Here is a 19015-nt window from a genome sequence, read left to right as displayed (position 1 = left end):
TCCCTAGTAGGTATATACTTATTATACAGAAGACTCTGGGTTCAATTTCCATCAGTAAAAACAAAGTATTTCAGTGAATGGGTTTTACAGAGTTTACTCAACCATTTTAAAAAATTTTTTTCAGTGTTGGATTAAATTTCTGTGAACCGAATTTCCCAGGACGTAGGGGAACCCAAACCAATAGTAAATAGTATGCAGTTGACTAATGGATTAGAACATCATGACTATGGACAGTTGGCAGGCAGTAGATCCAGAGTCGAAAGCCAGTCACTGAAGTGCTAACTTTTAATCTCAGCACTGAGGAGAGACAGAGGCAGGTGTATCTCATTTTGAGGCCAGCCTGGTCTACAAAGTGAGTTCCAGGACAGCCAGGACTACATAGAGAAACCGTCTTGAAAAACCAGGAAAAGAAAAAAAAAAGGCATTCACTCTGTTTTTAACCTATCATTTTGTGATTATCAGAAAAAAACTTTTTTGAATGAATTAACAATATCTAACAAGCTTCTATCAATCAAAAGCTAAGAATATCAGCAGATACTATTTGAAACTTATAGATGAGATTTCCCTCACTATGTTGCAAACCCGTTACCTAATGTTTCTACGAGTATATACATTTTTAAGATTTTATTATATTATGTTTATGAGTGAGTGCCTGCATGTTTGTCTGTGCCCCATGTGTGCTGAGGTTATGAAGGAGGACGAAAGAGGGTACCTGGTCATTTGGAGCTGGAGTTATAGGCAGTTGTGGACTTCCTATTGTGGGAGATGAGAATCAAACCCAGATTCTCTGGAAGAACAGCAAATACTCTTAACCACAAAGCCAACACTCTAGACCCTGTTTTTGTTTGCATAGGTTTTTTTTTGTTTTTGTTTTTGTTTTTGAAACAGAATTTTACTATGCAGTGGTGGCTGTTCTGGAACTCGAATATAGTCCAGTTTAGCTTGGAACTCAGAGTTCCTCTGCCTCTTGAGTGCTGGGATTAAAATTAAAAGGATACAACATGTTCTATCCTACCAATGCATTTAATAACTTAGTTTTATCCTGTAACTAGAATAAATTCTTATTCCCTTGGGGTGAGAGTTGTTTTGTGTTGACAACTACCATACTAACATATGACTCCTCTGTTTACTTTTTATGAGTTTTTCCTTCTTTTTAATTTTTTTTCTTTTTTTTTTTTTTCCGGAGCTGGGGACCGAACCCAGGGCCTTGCGCTTGCTAGGCAAGCGCACTACCACTGAGCTAAATCCCCAACCCTCTTTTTAATTTTAATACTACACATATTATTGTGTATATGCATGAATGTCATGTCAAAATTGGAGGAAAACTTACAAAAGTTGGTTCTCACCTACCGCCATGTGAGTCTCAGAGACCGAATTCAGACTGTTAAGTTTAGAGACAAATACCTCTACTCACTGAGCTGCCATGCCAACTCTCCAGATGTCAGATTATTTCTTATAAGTGTAACTATCGGATAGGAACAATCCAATTTCCCACTCCCCTTTTTGTCCAAATTTAAAAATAGACTGCCAAGTTGTTTTCACGAAGAAATTCTCCATATTACCTTTGATATCTGCTTTTAAAGAAGATAACGGGGGAAAAAAGAAGTTAATTGGATAGGGGCATAACTCAGCAACAGAATGGTGTGGTTTGCATGCCCAAGGTCTAGGAGTACATCGACAACAAGAACAACAACAACAAAAAAAAATCCTAAAACTTAAAAAGAGGGGTTCTCTAATAGACTTACCAGTGAGAAGCTGGATAGCTCTTTTGAGGGGTGGGAGTAGAAAAATGTCAAGAAGCTATACTTTGGGGGTTGGGGATTTAGCTCAGTGGTAGAGCGCTTACCTAGGAAGCACAAGGCCCTGGGTTCGGTCCCCAGCTCTGAAAAAAAGAAAAAAAAAAAAAAGAAGCTATACTTTGGCTCAGGAAACGCCAAAATGTAATGAGTAAGGGTGAAATTTACTTGTGACAGGTGAGTTGATGGCGGGAAAGCATTTGTTTTGAATCAGAAAACCTGGACTCTTAACTCATTTCTGCCACTCTGTGACCTTCGTAGGTTGCACCTTTCCCTGGGCCCCAATTTTTTGAGATTCAGGTACGTTTGTCTTAGGTTTAAAATTTTAAGCGCTCTTAAGACCACTGTGTTTGTCAATCACTTGCTGCGGAACCTACAGAATCTTCAAGCAGGAAACACCAACTAGTAGCGCGCAGACACTTCCGGTCGGCGGAACAAAGAGTCTGAAGTACTCAAGGCCTCACTTCCGCGTGACGTAAGCTGCGCAGAGAAATCGGTCCTTAGGCCGCAGACCCATGACTTGCCAATGCGACTGCTCATGCGCCCTGCTCGAGTGAGGTGGGCGGGGCCCCCGGAGGGGGCGGGGTCGGCCCTGACTTGTCTCGCGGTTACTGGGCGTGCGGGCGCGCGCGAGGCTCGTGGGCGGTTCTGGGCGGGCCCTCACCTGATATCTCTGGAAGGCTCCGCTGACTGTCAAGTTTTCGAGGTCGTCTCAGGTGAGGGGGTCGTGCCGGAAGTGGCTGTGCGGTGCGCCCGGGTGTTGAAAAGGAAGCTGCGGGAGGAGCTTTAATCGTTCAAGGGGGTGCGGCACCGCTGGGAGCTCTTTACGGCCCCCTGCAGCAGCCATGGCGAAAGGCAGAGTCGCCGAGCGATCGCAGACCGAGATGCTGCACTCGACCCCAGCGGGGGACCGGGCAGTGGGGACGCAGGGTTCCGCTGCTCCAGGCAACAAAGATCATCTGAAAGGTGAGTGGACCTGCGGATTAGAGTTGAGGCTATCCCAAAGACTAGGATCTCATGGTGCAGGTCGTAGGGAAAGAGGGACCTTTCAGTGCCTAAAGATCTCAGCAAGAGAGTCGTGTACTTGGCAGGGGACCCCACACGACAGAGTGCTAGACTCCTAGTAGGTACTTTCTCAATAGACTTTAGTTAAAGGAACCAGTGATCCCGACTTGTTGTGACACTGAATAGAAATGTTTTTACCCAGGCTACCCAGACAGGTGTTTAAGAGACTTGAGCTTCCATTGCATCCTTTTACAGATGAGTATATTGAGGGCTATGCAGCTACATGACTTGTGTAGAGTCACAGAGCCACACTAAGGTTGTCATTAAGGGCAATGACTTGCCCTTCCAGGTGCCAATTGCAAGTGTCAGATTCTAGCCTGGTGGTGCAGGGCTCTCCGGAGGCAGAGGCAAGCTCGGGGCCAATTTGGTCTTCTTAGCGAATTCCTGTGCAGCCAGGGTTACACAGAAAAACCCTGTTTGGAAAAACCAAAATTTTCAGATCTTGTGTTTTCGTTTACCTTGGTTTGTAACTTAAATTTGTTTGTTTGATATGTTTGCAAACCAAGTTTCTCCGTGTAGCTCTGGCTGTACTGGAGGACTTGCTCTGTAGATCAGGCTGTCCTCTAAGGCAAAGATTCGCCAGCTTCGGCCTCTCAAGTACTGGGATCCAAGGCGGGCACTACAATTTCAGTTTTTTTTTTTTTTTTCTTTTTTAAAGACCTTGTCTGTTCCGTAGGCCAAGCTAATTTGGAACTCTGAGATCCACCAGCCTTAATTTTCTGAGTACTGGGATTAAAGGAGTGGGCCACCTGCAGAGATGGATTTGTAACTTTGAAAAAGTATCTGAATTTTAATTTAAAAATTATTTTAATTCAAAAATAATTTTTAAATTTATATTAAAATAATATTAAAATTTTAATTAAATTAATTTTAAATCTGCTTAATTGGCTGATGTGTGGAGTAAACAAAACAGTTCACCTAAGCGTGGCTCCTTCGAAATGGTGGCACACGCTTTTAATCCCATTATTCTGGAGACAGAGGCAGATGGCTCTCTATTGAGTCAGTCTGGTTTACAAAAGAGTTTCTGGGGGGTTGGGGATTTAGCTCAGTGGTAGAGCGCTTGCCTAGGAAGCTCAAGGCCCTGGGTTCGTTCCCCAGCTCCGAAAAAAGAACCAAAAAAGAGTTTCAGGACAGCCAGGTAAGTTACAAGGAGAAACCCTGTCTCAAAACAAACAAATGGGGGCTGGGGATTTAGCTCAGTGGTAGAGCGCTTGCCTAGGAAGCACAAGGCCCTGGGTTCGGTCCCCAGCTCCGAAAAAAAGAACCACAAAAAAAAAAAAAAAACAAAAAAACAAAAAAAAACAAACAAATGAACCAAAAACCAAAACACCCAACAAAGTACTAAGTAGTAAGGAGACCCATTCATAAGGTGCTTTAGCCTTATACACTAACCTGAAATTTCTTGGTTCTTTAAATATAGTTGTGATTTTTTTTTGTTTGTTTTGTTTTGTTTTGTTTTTCTTTTTTTCGGAGCTGGGGATGGAACCCAGGGCCTTGTGCTTGCTAGGCAAGTGCTCTAACACTGAGCTAAATCCCCAACCCCTATAGTTGTGTTTTTTCTTTTTTCTTTTTTCTTTTTTTCTTTTTTTAAGATTTGTTTATTTAATGTATGTGAGTACACTGTTTCAGACACACCAGAAGAGGGCATCAGATTCCATTACAGATGGTTGTGAGCCACCATGTGGTTTCTGGGAAGTGAACTCAGGACCTCTGGAAGAGCAGACAGTGCTCTTAATTAACTGCTGAGCCATCTCTCCAGCCCTTAAATATAGTTTTAAGGGGGAAAATGTAAGTGCTTTGATATTTGTAATGGCGAAGCATTCGTTGCTGTTCAGCAACTGTAATGATGGCATCCTTTTACATGCCTTTGACATTCACACATCTGAAGTGATTAGAACAAATAGCCATTGAGTTGTTTGCATCTCACTCACACTGCTGTCTTCCATTGCTACTCATGGCCAAAACAGTGGGCTTGTAAGACTATGTAGTGGAGGGCTGGGGAAATGGCTCAGCGGTTAAGAGCACCAACTGCTCTTTGAAAGGTCCTAAGTTTAATTCCCTTCAACCACATGGTGGCTCACAACCATCTGATGCCTTCTTCTGGTGTGTCTGCAGACAACAGTGTACAACAAAAAAAGATTTTTTTTAAATGAAAATGTAATGGAAAGGCTGGAAAGATGGTTAGCTGGAAAGCCTCAGTGGTTAAGCACACTGGCTGCTCTTGGACAAGACCCTGGTTCCCAACATGTACATGTCAGCTCATCACAATCTAACTCCAGTTAATCTAGGACCATCTTCTGGGTGACATGCACTCACCCCCACCCCCACACAAATAATAAAATCTTTTTAAAAAGTAATACACAGTGGAAATAACTGTCGTACTCTAGTTTGCCTCTTACTTGTATTTGTATTTGGGTATAGATGTAGCTAAATAATTGTCATATTGCTTGAGATGGTCTCAGGTTGGGTGGGTTTGTTTATATTTTGTTGTTGTTCCCCCTTAGAATTGATGATGATGATGATGATGATGATGATGATGATGATGATGATACCCCAAACCTTCCAGAGTGCCTTTATGGTGGTTTCTTTTATCTAATGACTTGAAAACCACATTCACATAAGCTAAAGGGTAGAGATGTGCGATGTGCCCCCTGGATAGTGAAGGATAAGGCAAAGGAATGTGGGCCTAGGGGGAACAGGCCTGAAGGTTAGTGTGACCCCTTTATGTGTCAGTAAAGAGGTTAGTTTGTCAGCCATGTTGAGTGGCAGATTAGGCTAGTCTATTTGACCTGGTATCAGATTATATTAGGCAAAAGGATGTTTTTTAAAATTCATCTTGTTTATAAATGACTTAATTCTTTTTCCCACTTCTGCCTTTTCCTAATGTTAGGAATTGTGATAAGATTTAGTTTACTTGGTATTATGCTTGTCATGGTGCCATTAGTAGTAACTAATTAGCAAACAATTTTCTAGGATTAGAAAAAACAATTTTTGTTAATTGTAGATAGCACCTGCCATCCCCCAACCCCCACAAAATCAGAGAAGTAAATATTCTAATAGCCGTGGATTGAAAAGTACCTTCTTACAGATTCTGTAACACTTTAGTGAATGGTTTTTGTTCACTTTTAAGATAGTCTCTATGTATCTGGAACTGACCTGGAGATCCCTTTTTCCTCAAGAGTGGGCCACTATATACCAGGCCATGACATTTCTTTGCATAACAAAATCTTATCACTTAGACCAAGTCTAAAGCTCACTGTGTGGACCAGACTGACTGGTCTTCATCTTTTGGCAATAGTCCTGTCTAGGATTGCAAACAGACCACCATCAGTGTGGTCTTTTGTATATGTGAGGTTTTGGGTTTTTCTTTTCCCCTTTGCTTCTTTTCTTGTTTTGGGGTTTGTTTGTGTTTTACCTACATTAGATGCAGGTAGATAGGTTCAAAGGTCACCTTTGATTACATTTTTGAGTTGTAGGCCAGCCTCGTCTACATGAAACCATCTTAAAACCCCCCAAAATGTAGAAGTTCAATATGGTTAATTTTTATTTTTGAGGCTTGTCTGTCTGTCTATCTATCTCTGATTCTTACTGTGTTTCACTGACTGAATGTGAACTCATCCTATGGACCAGACTGGCCCGGGACTTACAGAGATCCATGTGCTTCTGCCTCCCTGAGTGCTGAGGCTCTATATAGAAGTTAGGAAAAAAGTGCTTACAAGAGGCAAAAATTGAAGATGTCAATGAATAGAAACAATTCACAGAGTAAGTAATATCTAGAAGTCTGTTAGCATTTAACAAAAAGATAAGACAAAGGAAGTTGATTTTTGTAAACAGATCTTGGAATAGACGGGAGTTCGCTAGTAGGAGTAAAAGTAATTGGGAAAAATGTAGAATTAATGTCTTGAAAGAATGTGTTAATCATTTGGAGAGTGTTATGACAGGATTCCTGTTTGTCGTGATAGCCCATAGTGAAGCAGAGAAAGTATGTGGACTTGTAGGGTGATGAAGCATGATTCTTTCTCAGGCAGTACCTTTGACCTGGGAGAAAGATTTAGACGCTAATGCATTCAAGTGCAGGCATGATTGCTGTAAGAGCTAAGAGCACGTGTCTAATACAGGTGTGGAAAGACAGTAGTATGCATCATAGTACAGACTTACATGGAAATTATAAAGAGACTTATAACTAGGTGCACTGCGTGCTAGCTTTTAGCTTTCATAGAATTACGCAGGAGCATTACCGAATCACAATCATCAGCACTGTTTACTGTATACTTTTTCTTTTCAGAAAAGCCTTGTGTGGAAGCTGGGTCAGCAAGAACGTCACTCCTTATACTGGTGTCCATTTTTTCATGTGCAGCTTTTGTTATGTTTTTGGTGTATAAAAATTTCCCTCAGCTTAGTGAGTAAGTATGCCACAAAAGAAACTGAAAATGTCTAGATATTTTAGACATGATATGAGTTAAAAGCTAAATTTCCATTAGCAACAGAGCTATTATGGTGCTTGTGTACTAGCTCTTGTCCATATAGCAAGTCCATAAGCACTGTTCAGATTTTCTGGTTGACTTCCTTCTTGCCTTCCTGCCCATTGTTTTTTTTTTCAGAGATTCTCTTAGCTTCTCTTTGATTTAAACTTTTTGAACATGTAGTTCTGCTGTCTCTACCTCCCTAGTCTGAGATTGCAGGTGTGTCCACCATCCCAGGTTTTGGTCCAGTGTTCCTGTGTGTTAGGCAAGCAAACTACAGCAGATACACCTCAGTCCTCCTTCCTTCGTTTCTTTAAGGAAAGGGTAGGAGGGGTGGAGAGTTGGCTTAGCTCTTAAGAGCACTACTGCTCTTCTAGAGGTCCTGAGTTCAATTCTCATCACTTATATGGTAGCTCACAACCATCTGTGATAAGATCCGATGCCCTCTTCTGGTGTGTTTGAAGATAGCAAAAATGTATTCATATACATAAAGTAAATCTAAAAAGGGGTTGGGTAGGCAAATAGTGGTGGTACATAACCTTTCACTACTCCAGGGCAGAGGAGAAGGTAGGTGTATCCCTGAGTTGAGACTAACCTGGTCTCCTGAGGAACGGTAGGAAGGCTAATAGTCCAGATCCAAGGATTATCAAAGGCTTTTCAAGCTAGAAAATTGCCTTGACTTTTATTTTGGGCTTTTATAGAACTAGTTCCCTAATTAAAAAATTGTTTTGCCAGGCTTTGGCAGCACATACATCTTTAATCCCAGCATTCCTCTGAATAGAAGCCCTATCTCTCACCACTGCTAGATAAGAGCTTAAGCCAGGGCTCAAAAGAACATACCTCCACCCACCCAACCCACTGACCCTCAGCCCTTCTCACTACTCCACCAGTAGCCACCTCTTCCTCACAATACACGGGATACCTGGCAGAAATGGTGTCACATGCCCTTGGTTCTAGCACTTGGGAGGCAGAATCAGGTGGATCTCTGAGTTTGAGGCAACCCTAGTATTAGAGTTCCAAGACAACCAGGGCTGTTGCATAGAGAAACCCTGTCTTAAAAAACAGAAAAAGCGGGGTTGGGGATTTAGCTTAGTGGTAGAGCACTTGCCTAGCAAGCACAAGGCCCTGGGTTCAGTCCCCGGCTCCAAAAAAAAAAAAAACCAGAAAAAGCCTGTGTGAGACGAGACTAGTGCAGTCTATATAGGGCATTCCGAATCCGAACCAGCCGAGCCTACCTAATGAGCCGGTCTCTGGAGGGAATGAAGAGAGCAGTTTTCCTGAACTTTGACCTGGAATATGTTTCTGCTATATAAAGTTTATAATTCTCAATATAAAGGATTATTGACTTTAGAAACATTACCCAATCGCTTCTCGGCCTTTTGGCTAAGATCAAGTGTAGAATCATTACCCAAAATAATGTTAAATATGTTTTCAATATGTTAATGCTAATGGTTACTTTCTTAATGTTTAATTTAAAATTTAAGCCAATATTAAAAGGGATGTATTTAATTTTTGATTTGTATCATTTTTAATTTTAATTTGTGTATGTTTGCTTAGACTGTTGAGATTAAAATAATGTGAATTTGTCCCTATTACAGATCAATTGCTTTGCATCATTTTGATTTTTATCATGGAACTCTCATTTTTATTTTTTATTTTTTTACATTATTATTTTTCTTTAGGGAAGAGAGAGTGAATATGAAGGTTCCGAGAGATATGGATGACGCCAAGGCTCTAGGAAAAGTTCTTTCCAAATATAAGGACACCTTTTATGTACAAGTATTGGTTGCTTATTTTGCTACATATATTTTGTATCCTTTTATCTGAAAAAATATTTTCTAGTTTATTCAAGAAAAGTTTCCAAAGGTTAGAAGTGATGACTGTTTTCCTTTCAAAATGATAATGCAGGGAGCAAAGAGATGGCTTCAGGTAAAGGCACCTGCTAGCAAACCAGCATGGTGTCCTGGGTTTGATGCCTAGGATCACATGGTAGGAGAGAACCTGCTCCTAAAAGTTGTCCTCTGACCTCCACATGTCACTTATGCCCTTACACATACACACCCCAGTAAATTAATATTTAAAATAAATAAAATGGGGTTTGGTGTATTTTGAAACAGGGTCTCAGCCTGGAACAGTGCATTATGGCTGCAGTTTGCCCTCCCTCCATTCTTCCCAGTTCCCCTAACCTTCTGTGTCCTTCATAGCCATTTCACATCTGTTCCCTTTAGAAAAGAGCAGGCCTCCCAGGGATAGCAACCAAACATGGCATCCCAAGATGCAGTAGGACTAGTCACAGACCCTCATAGCAAGGCCGGATGAAGCAACACAATAGGAGGAAAGGGTCCCAAGAGCAGGCAGCAGTCAGACACCTCCACCCCACTGCGAGGAGTCCCACAAGCAACCATAGCATGTATGCAGGGGGCCTATTGCAGATCCATACAGGCTCCATAATGGGTGTTTCAGTCTCTGAGCCCCCGTGAGTCCTGTGGGCTGTGTTCTTGTGGTGCCTCAGCCCCTCTGGCAGCTACAGTCCTTCCTCTCCCTTTTCTGCAGGTGTTCTTGAGCCCCAGCTAATGTTTGACTGTGCGTTTCTGCGTCTGCTCCCATCAGCTGCTGGAGCAAACTTCTCTAACGACGAGTGGGCTAAGCACTGGAGGTTGATACATTTTTTTTTTTCTTTTGGTTCTTTTTTTCGGAGCTGGGGACCGAACCCAGGGCCTTGCGCTTCCTAGGTAAGCGCTCTACCACTGAGCTAAATCCCCAGCCCCGATACATTTTTTTAAAAATAAATTATTTGCTTTATTAGGTTATAATTCAACTTTTGCCAGCCTGGAACTCTAGTTCTTCAGCTCTCAAACATTACAGTTCATTAATGCCAGCCAGTACTCCAGAGGCAGAGTTGAGTGGTTCTCTGCGTTTAAGGCCAACCTGTTTAACAAAGAGTTCTGGGACAGTCAGGGCTGTTACACAGAGAGAAATAGAGACACATATAACCCAGGCTGCTCTTAAGCTTGCTGTGTGGCCAGTAATGACAGTAAACTCCTGTCCTTTTGTTTCTACCTCATAGATGTATAGGTGCTGGGACTTGAACCCAGGTCCTCTGGAAGAATAGCCAGTACTCAACCACTGAGCTATCTCTCCAGCCCCTTTATTTTATTCTTTTTTTTGGCTATAATTTTAAGGTTTTGTATCTTAATTGTAGTGTTCGTTCATTTAACCAGTTTTTTGAAAATGGTAAGTTTGTGCTAAGTTCATGTCTTTTGAGTATTAAGAAGGGTTGGGGATTTAGCTCAGTGGTAGAGCGCTTGTCTAGCAAGCGCAAGGCCCTGGGTTTGGTCCCCAGCTCCGGGGGAAAAAAAAAAAAAAGAAAAAGAGACATTACTAAATTTCCTGGCTGAGCCACCCAGTTTGTCTCTGCCTGGTGCCTGTTGGGGACATTTGTCTTAGAGTTCCTCTCAACATAATCTTACCAATGTTGTATTTATTTGCTTACAGCATTTTATATCATTTGTTAATGGGTATCTAGCTTGGAGCTAGAGGCATTCTGCCTAGCAACTTACTTACCTTTTAGACATTTGATTATGATTTTACATTGTCCTTTACTGTAGGTTGGGTATTGCTAATCCCCAAAACAGATAGCCAGAATCTCTACAATAAACAACTTGTTTTAGTGCAGCTGTGATACCACAAGTAGAAAAACCCACCTGACCTTACTCTGGGGCTATTACCACAGTTTCTGTATTGTAATGTTATGTCAACTTTATATTGTAAAACTTCCACTTCATTATGTTTTAATCCTTAACTTACAAGTTAACAGTCTGCAAACATTTGCTATCCCAGGTTCCATATTCCTCAGTATACTCTCCGGGTTTCTTTATCCCTTCCCACTTGCCTTATTCCTTGTTTGCTTGGTAAGTACATGAAATGAATTTGGAGATATGAAAATAGGTAGAACATCGGGGATGATAATGGCAGCCTAGCTCTGGTGGGCAATCTCCTCTTACGTCGTCAGTTTTCAAGGCGCTAATGTTTTTCTTTTTTTTCTTTTTTTCTTTTTCGGAGCTGGGGACTGAACCCAGGGCCTTGCATGTGCTAGGCAAGCGCTCTACCGCTGAGCTAAATCCCCAACCCTCAAGGCGCTAATGTTAATGTAGTTTTGTTCGGTCTCATAAGGAGCTCTGAAGAGTTTGATTTTCCTAGAATGAGGGTCCTGTAGACTTACTTGCAGTTACATTACATAGCCTTTCTTTCTGTTGTCTTTTGTAGGTCAGATGGACTTAAGAGTGTAGTGGACACAGTGAGTCCCTGGGCTGGGGATAGTGTCTTTATGCATAGCTATAGTAGGGGGTGGGAATGGCTTCTTATTCTTAAGCTAAAGGCTAGAAGTAATTACAGGGTTTGGTAAAAGTGTAATCACAAATGCCAGTTTATTTTAACTGATCTTGTTTGAGTTAGTTTGAGAAAGGACTAGATCAAATGGGTTTTCAGATGGGCTAACTTGCCTGGCTCTAAAAGAGATAAATTAAGTAAATGCATCTACAGGAATGAGATGGGAGTAGACAGGATACATGAGACTTCTTGTTTTCCAGTGCTCTGGACTTGGTGCCTCATTCTGCTACATGCTCTCCTACTTAGTTGGAAGACCCGTTGTATACAAGTACCTAACAGAGAAGGCAGTGAAGTGGTCACAGCAGGTAGCTATAAACTTTAGTTTGTTTCTTTGTGGTTCTTTGGTTTTGTCATCATTTAAAAGAATAATGTTACAAGAAAATTGTTTTAAAAATTTGGTATTTGAGAATTTTATACAGTATGTTTTGATTATATTCACATATGGCAAAGAGGAACCCCACAGGATCCTGGGTGGGATCAAATCACAAACAACTCCAAGAATACCTTTCAGTAGACTCTTCCAGCCGAGCCCCACGTCCCCATCGCCATCACCTTTACTAGCTCCAGCAAGTAGAGACCTAGGCTTCACCATTGTCATAGTTGATGGGAGCATTTTTACTTTTAAATCATAGTGGAGAGAATTCTATTTTTATAAAAAGATCAGAAGAAATAATTACATCTTAAAGGAAATATAGAGATTATCCTGCCTTAGCTCCTTGTTTTAGAGAAGAATGTTTTATATTTTACTTGAATTTGTGATCATTTATTTATAAAACATTTGTAAATCTGAAATCTCTGGCTAGACTTTCAGTTTAGACTTTGAATCTAGTGCCCTTTTTGTTACTAGATTTACATACACACTCTTCTTTGGAATAGCTGTTTTGTATATTAGTGACTTTGCCAGTTATGCAGATAGACAAGTAATTAGTATTTACTCTCCAGCCTCTGGTCCTTGGTCTTGCATGTGGTAAGCAAAAGTTATACCACTGAGCTATATCCCCAGAAAACATACATTGTTTTCCTGTTGGGTAAATTGTGATGTGTCTTGGGGGAGAGTTTAAGGTATTTTATTTAAACAACTTACTTACTTTGAAGATTGGTCTTAACTGATAATTTTTTTTTCTTAAAACAGGTAGAGCGTCATAGAGAACATCTTATTAACTATATTATATTTTTGAGAATCACACCGTTTCTGCCTAATTGGTTTATTAATATTACATCTCCTGTGATAAATGTACCATTGAAAGTGTTTTTTATTGGCACTTTTCTAGGTAAGACCTCTGACTCATGTTGTCTGACAACTCATTGGGTGCATGTCCTATCCAGCTGGCCTAGATTGCCTGCTGTTTGCAAAATCACCAGGACCATATATAACTCTTGGGGACAAAGCCTGGCCTAGATACATAGCTTGTTCAGTGTGTTGTAATGTGTTACCTCTTTAAAAATGAGCACTTTCTACTAGATATTATTTTAATAATGTGAGATTAAGCAGAACCCCCTCACCGTAATTAAGTCTAGGGGAAACAAGATCAACATCAAGGAATCGATACCAGATTTTGAAATTAAGTGGACATAACAGTTCACTTAAGAGGGTTGAGCACGTGCCTACTTACCAAGCTCTGGGCTTGATAAAAAATTTTTTCTTTTAAATTAATTTTGTGACTTTCACCTTTCTTTAGGAAGACTATTGTTTTTCTTTACATTTTAAATTGCTTGAGGGGTTGGGGATTTAGCTCAGTGGTAAAGCGCTTGCCTAGCAACGGTGAGGCCCTGGGTTCAGTCCTCAGCTCCAAAAAAAAAAAATTTGCTTGATTCAGCTTGTAGGTTTTTTATGTATTGAATATTTACTAAAGCTTAATGTTTAATGCTTGTGAGGTCTTTTTTTTTTTTGTGGCTTACTTGTTTTTGTTTTGTTTTTTAATTTATTTTTAATTATGTGTCTTTGTGAGAGTATATGCATGTGGATGTGCTAGCTGGGCAGGCCAGAGGCTGGAGCTCTGGGCATTTGTGAACCACCCCGCATAGATGTTGGGAACTGACTGTCCTCTACAAGAATAGCCAGCTAGTATTGTTAACCACAGAGCCATCTTTGTATCATAAACTGCTGTGTCTGCTCAGACTGAGTGTCTTCCCACCTCCTACTTTTATTTGTCTATGTTGGAGGTAGAGCTGGAACCCAGGACCATCTGTGTGGTAGGCTGGGCTGGGGCGAGGGGGTTGGTAGTATGTATGTGGGCTTGAGTTATGGCTTCATGCATACTGGGCACACACTCTACCATTAAGTTAGACCCCGGCCCTGTTGTTTATCTGTTTTCACTTTTTACTCTGAGACAAATTGATTAGGCAAAGCTTGATTTCCTGCTTTAGTGGCTTACAGCAGTTGGAATTACAGTACTCACTTTTTTTTTTTTTAAAGATTTATTTATTATAAATAAGTACACTGTAACTGTCTTCAGACACACCAGAAGAGGGCATCACATCCCTTTATGGATGGTTGCGAGCCACCATGTGGTTGCTGGGATTTGAACTCAGCACCTCTGGAAGAGCAGTCAGTGCTCTTCCAGACAGTTACAGACAGTTGTGAGCTGCTATGTGGGTGTTGGGAATTGAACCCAGGTCCTCTGGAAAACTAGCTGGTGCTCTTAACTGTGGAGCTATCTCGCAGCCCCGAGAGTAACTTTTAAAACATTAACTTGCTATGTACACCAGGGTGACCTCGAACTTAGAGATCCTCCTGCCTCTGCCTCCCAAGTTCTGAGATTCAGTGTGTGCCACCACACCCAGCCTGGTTTTTTCCTACTTTTGTGTTTGTTCCAGAGATGGAACTCAGATCCCTAGGCTTCTTTCCGAAACAAGTGCTGACTCAACTGAGCCATCTGGCTTGCCTTGTTCTTTTGAACATTAAGTTCAGTTTAAATTGAGACAACATGGAGAGTTTTGATCTTGGTGCACGTAACAAAGAATTCACTTTACCTAACACACAGCTGTTGGGAGGACTGAGTGAGCCATGTAAGGTATGAGGAAGAGTAACATCTAAAATTAATTTTCTTCCATGTTATCCTTGAGTCTGAGTCAGGTAATCTTATCATTTCAAAATATAGTCCAGTGAATGCTGGTGTCATGAGCGTTTAATTCAGTGCCTCCTGCGTGCTGAGTACCTACCTGCTTTAAATGCCTGATCCTTTCTTCACAATGCAAATAGCTGAGTTCCTGAAAGACATTTTATGCACACAGAGATTTGGTTTTTTAAATATGGTTTGGGGTTCTGGAGAGATGGCTCAGTGATCAAGAATACCTGGATTTGGTTGCCACATGGAGGCTCACACCTGTCTCTAACTCTAGCTCTAGAGATCTGATGACCTCTTCTGGCCTCTATTGGCACTGCATGCACATCGTGTACTTACACATACGTGTGCACAAACATGTGAACATATGAAAATGGTGGTTTTCCTTTATTTGACAGGCTGCCAGTGCTCCTCACTCACTGTTTTTTTGTTTTTTATTTTAGGTGTTGCACCTCCCTCTTTTGTAGCAATTAAGGCGGGAACAACTCTTTATCAGCTCACAACAGCAGGGGAAGCTGTATCCTGGAACTCGGTATTTATTCTGATGATTTTGGCTCTTCTTTCTATTCTGCCAGCCATCTTCCAAAAAAAACTAAAGCAGAAGTTTGAGTGAAAAATCATGGCTTTTTGTTCACCACCACCATCACCCCAGCTGCCGACACCACCACCATCATCTCAGGATCGGCAGGTGTATTCATTTTATGTTGGAAATCATCTCTTCAGTAACTGAAAGAAGGATTTGTAAAGTAAAATATCCCATGAGATAGATAATGCATGTATGTGGCACGGGAGAACAGAAATTGGCATGCTATGAGAAGTGCTGTCATCTGACCTGTGAGAGATACCTTCCACATCACTGTTCCAGGATTGGCTCTGAGACATCATTCATAGTGGCGTGGTTTGGAATTCTTACTCTAAACGATTCATTTAAAGTGTTTTTCTCCTTTTTGTTTAACTAATGACTAAAATAGTGAACTCAGGTACAGTGGAACATACTTATAACCCCAGCTGCTCAGGACACTTAAGGCCAGAGTATTGCTAGTTTAAGAACGTCACAAGACACCCTGTATTAAAATAAGGAACAGTGGAATTAAATTAAATAAAAATTCAGAGCACAAACTGAATACTTGAAGCAAAAATGAGTTTTTCATTTTCTTTCTCTTTTCAGACAGCACTTTCCATAGGCCAGCGAATGTAGCAAGGATGGGTTATTTAAGTTTTCCTTAGAAATTTGCATCATGGATTAGTCTGATAATTTGAATTCTGGCCAGTCTGTTTTTATCCTTTTTTTTTCTAGGTTTTACAGTATTTCCACCATACATATAGAAAAGGAGAATTATATATCTGTATCATATTGGTGTTGATAATGTATATTAAGATAATGATATTTTGTTACAGTGTCTTTATTATCTCAAAAGGGGTTCTAAAAGTAAATACTCAAAGCATATACTTTTTAGACATTAATTATTTTATACTGAAACAACTGACAGTAGGACATTAGTGATTAAATCTAGTTTCTTTGTTCCAATGACTGTAAAATTTGCCTCAGTTTTTGTCTGCTCATTAAAGAATGTATTGTAATTACCTTTCATGCATGATACATCTTCAGTTGCTTTGTTGCCTTTCCTCTGATGGCCTCCTTTGGGGCAGCACTTGATTAGTACACTTTCCCAACTGCAAAGCTTCTACCCTCTCACCTCGACATGGTGATTGGTGTCTCCACCGTTCCTTGGAAGAGACTTAGCTGCTTACGTATGTCTCCTGTTCCGTGCCAGGACAAACCACCTGAAGCATAAAGCACTATGATCCCAGTTGGCATGTCGAACAATTGCTTTAGTGGAGTGGGAAGTCCTAGTGTTTATTCAAAGTCTGATCATCTCAAAGCCTGTTTCTCCTGCAAAATGTGGACTAATCCTTTTTTGTCACAGTATTAACATGTGGATATATTACAAATACAAGGAAGACAATACTGATCAATACTGTAGTTTGTCTTGTGTCCTTTTGTGTGAAATTGTTATGTCTAGCAAGTTTTCTTTCTTCATGACCAAAGACTGAGTGATAAAGCTCTTGTTACTTTTAAAGCTTGTATTTTGGGGAAAGCCTGCTGTTTATTTGGGTTGGTTATGGTGCTTACTCAGTGCCGAGAGTATTCTCTCCATCCTCTCGTACATGAACTCTTTCCCTTTGCTTTGTTTTTCCTCCATTCAACAGGAGCTACCACATTAGTTGGATATATTTTCTTCTCCCAGTAGAGAGTAACCATTGTTTTAACATTTTACCCTTGACTGTCAAGAAAGAACTTGGACGAAGCATTGTGACTACTGCCCAGTGCTTGGAAGGCTGAAGCAGAAGAATAAGGAGCTTGTGGACAGCTTGGGTGCCTGAGGCCTTGTCTCAGGGAGGAAAAACTCAACTCAGCAGTAGATTGTACCCCACAACCACCTGTATGTCACCTGGTCATGGGCACAGACTTGACAATGACAAATGTAGGTAGTCCAGCTTTACACACGATCCTTTATCTTTGGTGCCAGAGATGAATCCCAAGGCCTTGCACCCTAGGACTGAGGCTTGACCACAGCCACGAGAGATTTCCTAGTAGTCCCAACAGACCATCCTACTGTAATGGAAAGGTGAGCAGCTAGCTAACTAGTCAGTCCACACTTAGTCACTTAGTCTAGCGTGACTTTCCTGGAGCTTTGCTACCTTGAATGTAATATACCTATGATCTTAATAAATGTAAACTAGCTGGGTGGTGACAGTGGTGCATGCCTTTAGTCCCAGCATTCAGGACGCAGAGGCAGATGAATCTCTTGAGTTCCAGGACAGCCAGGGCTACACAGAGAAAACCTGTCTCAAAAAACCTAAATAAAGTAGGTTAATTAAATGATGTCAGATAAAATGAAGAGTACAAGTACACTGGAGAAACACATGCTTCTGTTTTAGTTCATCAAAGTGTATTTTAAAAAAACATCCTGGTTAAAAAATTGTTTTAATTTTTATATAATTATTATTATTGTTGTTTTGAGTTTGATTTTTCAAGACAGGGTTTCTCTGTAGCCCTGGCCATCCTAGACTTGATTTATAGACCAGGCTGGCATCTAACTCACAGTGTCTTCCTCCAAAGTGCTGGGGTCGAAGGCGTGTGTCTAACTTGTTTTTTCTTTATTTTATGGCCATGTGTACACTGTTGCTTGCTCTCTAAAGGCACACCAGAAGAGGGCATCAGATCCCATTACAGACGGTTGTGAACCACCATGTGGGTGCTGGAAATTGAACTCAGGGCCTCTGGAAGAGCAGCCAGTGCTCTCAACCACTGAGCCATCTCTCCAGCCCCGAATTACATATTTTAAAAACTGGAAATAACTTTCCCACCAGTGATGTTTGACTGAGTGATCCAATTTCCCTATTTAGCAACTATGTTCATAATCGACCAGAATGGAAGCAACCCAGATGTCCTTCAATGAATGAGTTTTTAAAGTGAAAGAAAGTTTTAAAAAGGAGTTCAGTGTGGTAGTCCATTTAGAATCCCAGCCCTCATGAGGTAGAGGTAAAGGGAATAGGAGTTCAAGGCTAGCCTGAGGTACATAATGAAACCCTATCTCCCGAACCAACAAAACAATCTTCTAGTATCTCAGTCTCTTGGCTTCCACTCAGTAGTAAAGCTTTCCTAGCATGTCTTAAGACTTCTGGGTTAACCTCTGTCGGGAAATACAGTCAGAGAGTAACCATGGGCTAAGTGAAAATCTGTCCTGAGAAACAAAGGGGGCTGGAGAGGTGGCTTTTCTGCCTCTCAGATAACCATGATTCCTTTAAGAATGGAAACATGGCCCATGGCAAGTAAGGCTGGTCTGACTTCCACAAACTGATAGTGTTGGAAGAAAAGGAAGAGTACAGGACTTTGGTTTGGTGGTAGTGTGCTTGCCTTGCATGTACTGTGCTGCCCTAAGTCATACAGCAAGAGAAGAACATGATTTGAGTAGGTGGGAAGGGTAGCCAGCTGTGTACCTAGTGACGTAAGAGAGCCTGGGTCTGGAATACATCAGTTTCTTCGTCTGAAGCCTGATAGCATTGCAGAGCCCAGGCTGTCAGTGTTCTGCACTCAGAGAAGTGCTGTTGAAAACATTGGCGTGGGAAGCCCAGACAGCTGAAACAAAACGGTGGTGGTGGGTGGTGGTGGGTGGTGGTGGGTGGTGGTGAGCTCATGTCCTGCAAACTCCAGGTTGGCCTATTTTAAATA

The 19015-nt window shown here is 41.1% G+C and overlaps 1 protein-coding gene and 1 pseudogene across 3 annotated transcripts; both read left to right on the top strand.

Annotated features, from left to right (window-relative positions):
- The first annotated feature begins 2356 nt into the window (after positions 1–2356).
- On the top strand, positions 2357–16755 carry Tmem41b (transmembrane protein 41B). Of its 3 annotated transcripts, NM_001012358.1 has the most exons (7): positions 2520–2762; positions 7147–7264; positions 9007–9135; positions 11142–11235; positions 11914–12018; positions 12846–12984; positions 15222–16751. In NM_001012358.1, the coding sequence occupies exons 1-7, from the start codon at positions 2642–2644 to the stop codon at positions 15389–15391; spliced, it is 876 nt and encodes a 291-aa protein (NP_001012358.1). In that variant the 5' UTR covers positions 2520–2641; the 3' UTR covers positions 15392–16751. The 3 variants fall into 3 exon arrangements, with proteins under 3 accessions (XP_063123492.1, XP_063123491.1, NP_001012358.1); XM_063267422.1 differs by lacking the exons at positions 12846–12984; positions 15222–16751 and adding an exon at positions 11591–11621 and having other exon boundaries at positions 2357–2762; XM_063267421.1 differs by having other exon boundaries at positions 2357–2762; positions 11914–16755.
- LOC120100367 (U2 spliceosomal RNA) lies at positions 8688–8785 on the top strand (annotated as a pseudogene).
- Positions 16756–19015: the final 2260 nt, after the last annotated feature.

The sequence above is a fragment of the Rattus norvegicus genome, chromosome 1 (genome assembly GCF_036323735.1).
Source record: "Rattus norvegicus strain BN/NHsdMcwi chromosome 1, GRCr8, whole genome shotgun sequence".
Classification (NCBI taxonomy): Eukaryota; Metazoa; Chordata; class Mammalia; order Rodentia; family Muridae; genus Rattus; species Rattus norvegicus.
This window is presented reverse-complemented; position numbering and strand designations above follow the sequence as displayed.

Excerpts from the sequence above, each read along its gene's own strand:
- Tmem41b (XM_063267421.1), top strand. The coding sequence starts at position 2,642 with ATGGCGAAAGGCAGAGTCGCCGAGCGATCGCAGACCGAGATGCTGCAC. Across the intron at positions 7,265-9,006 it reads AATTTCCCTCAGCTTAGTGA|GGAAGAGAGAGTGAATATGA; the intron begins GTAAGTATGCCA and ends ATTTTTCTTTAG. Across the intron at positions 11,236-11,913 it reads CCTTATTCCTTGTTTGCTTG|TGCTCTGGACTTGGTGCCTC; the intron begins GTAAGTACATGA and ends CTTGTTTTCCAG.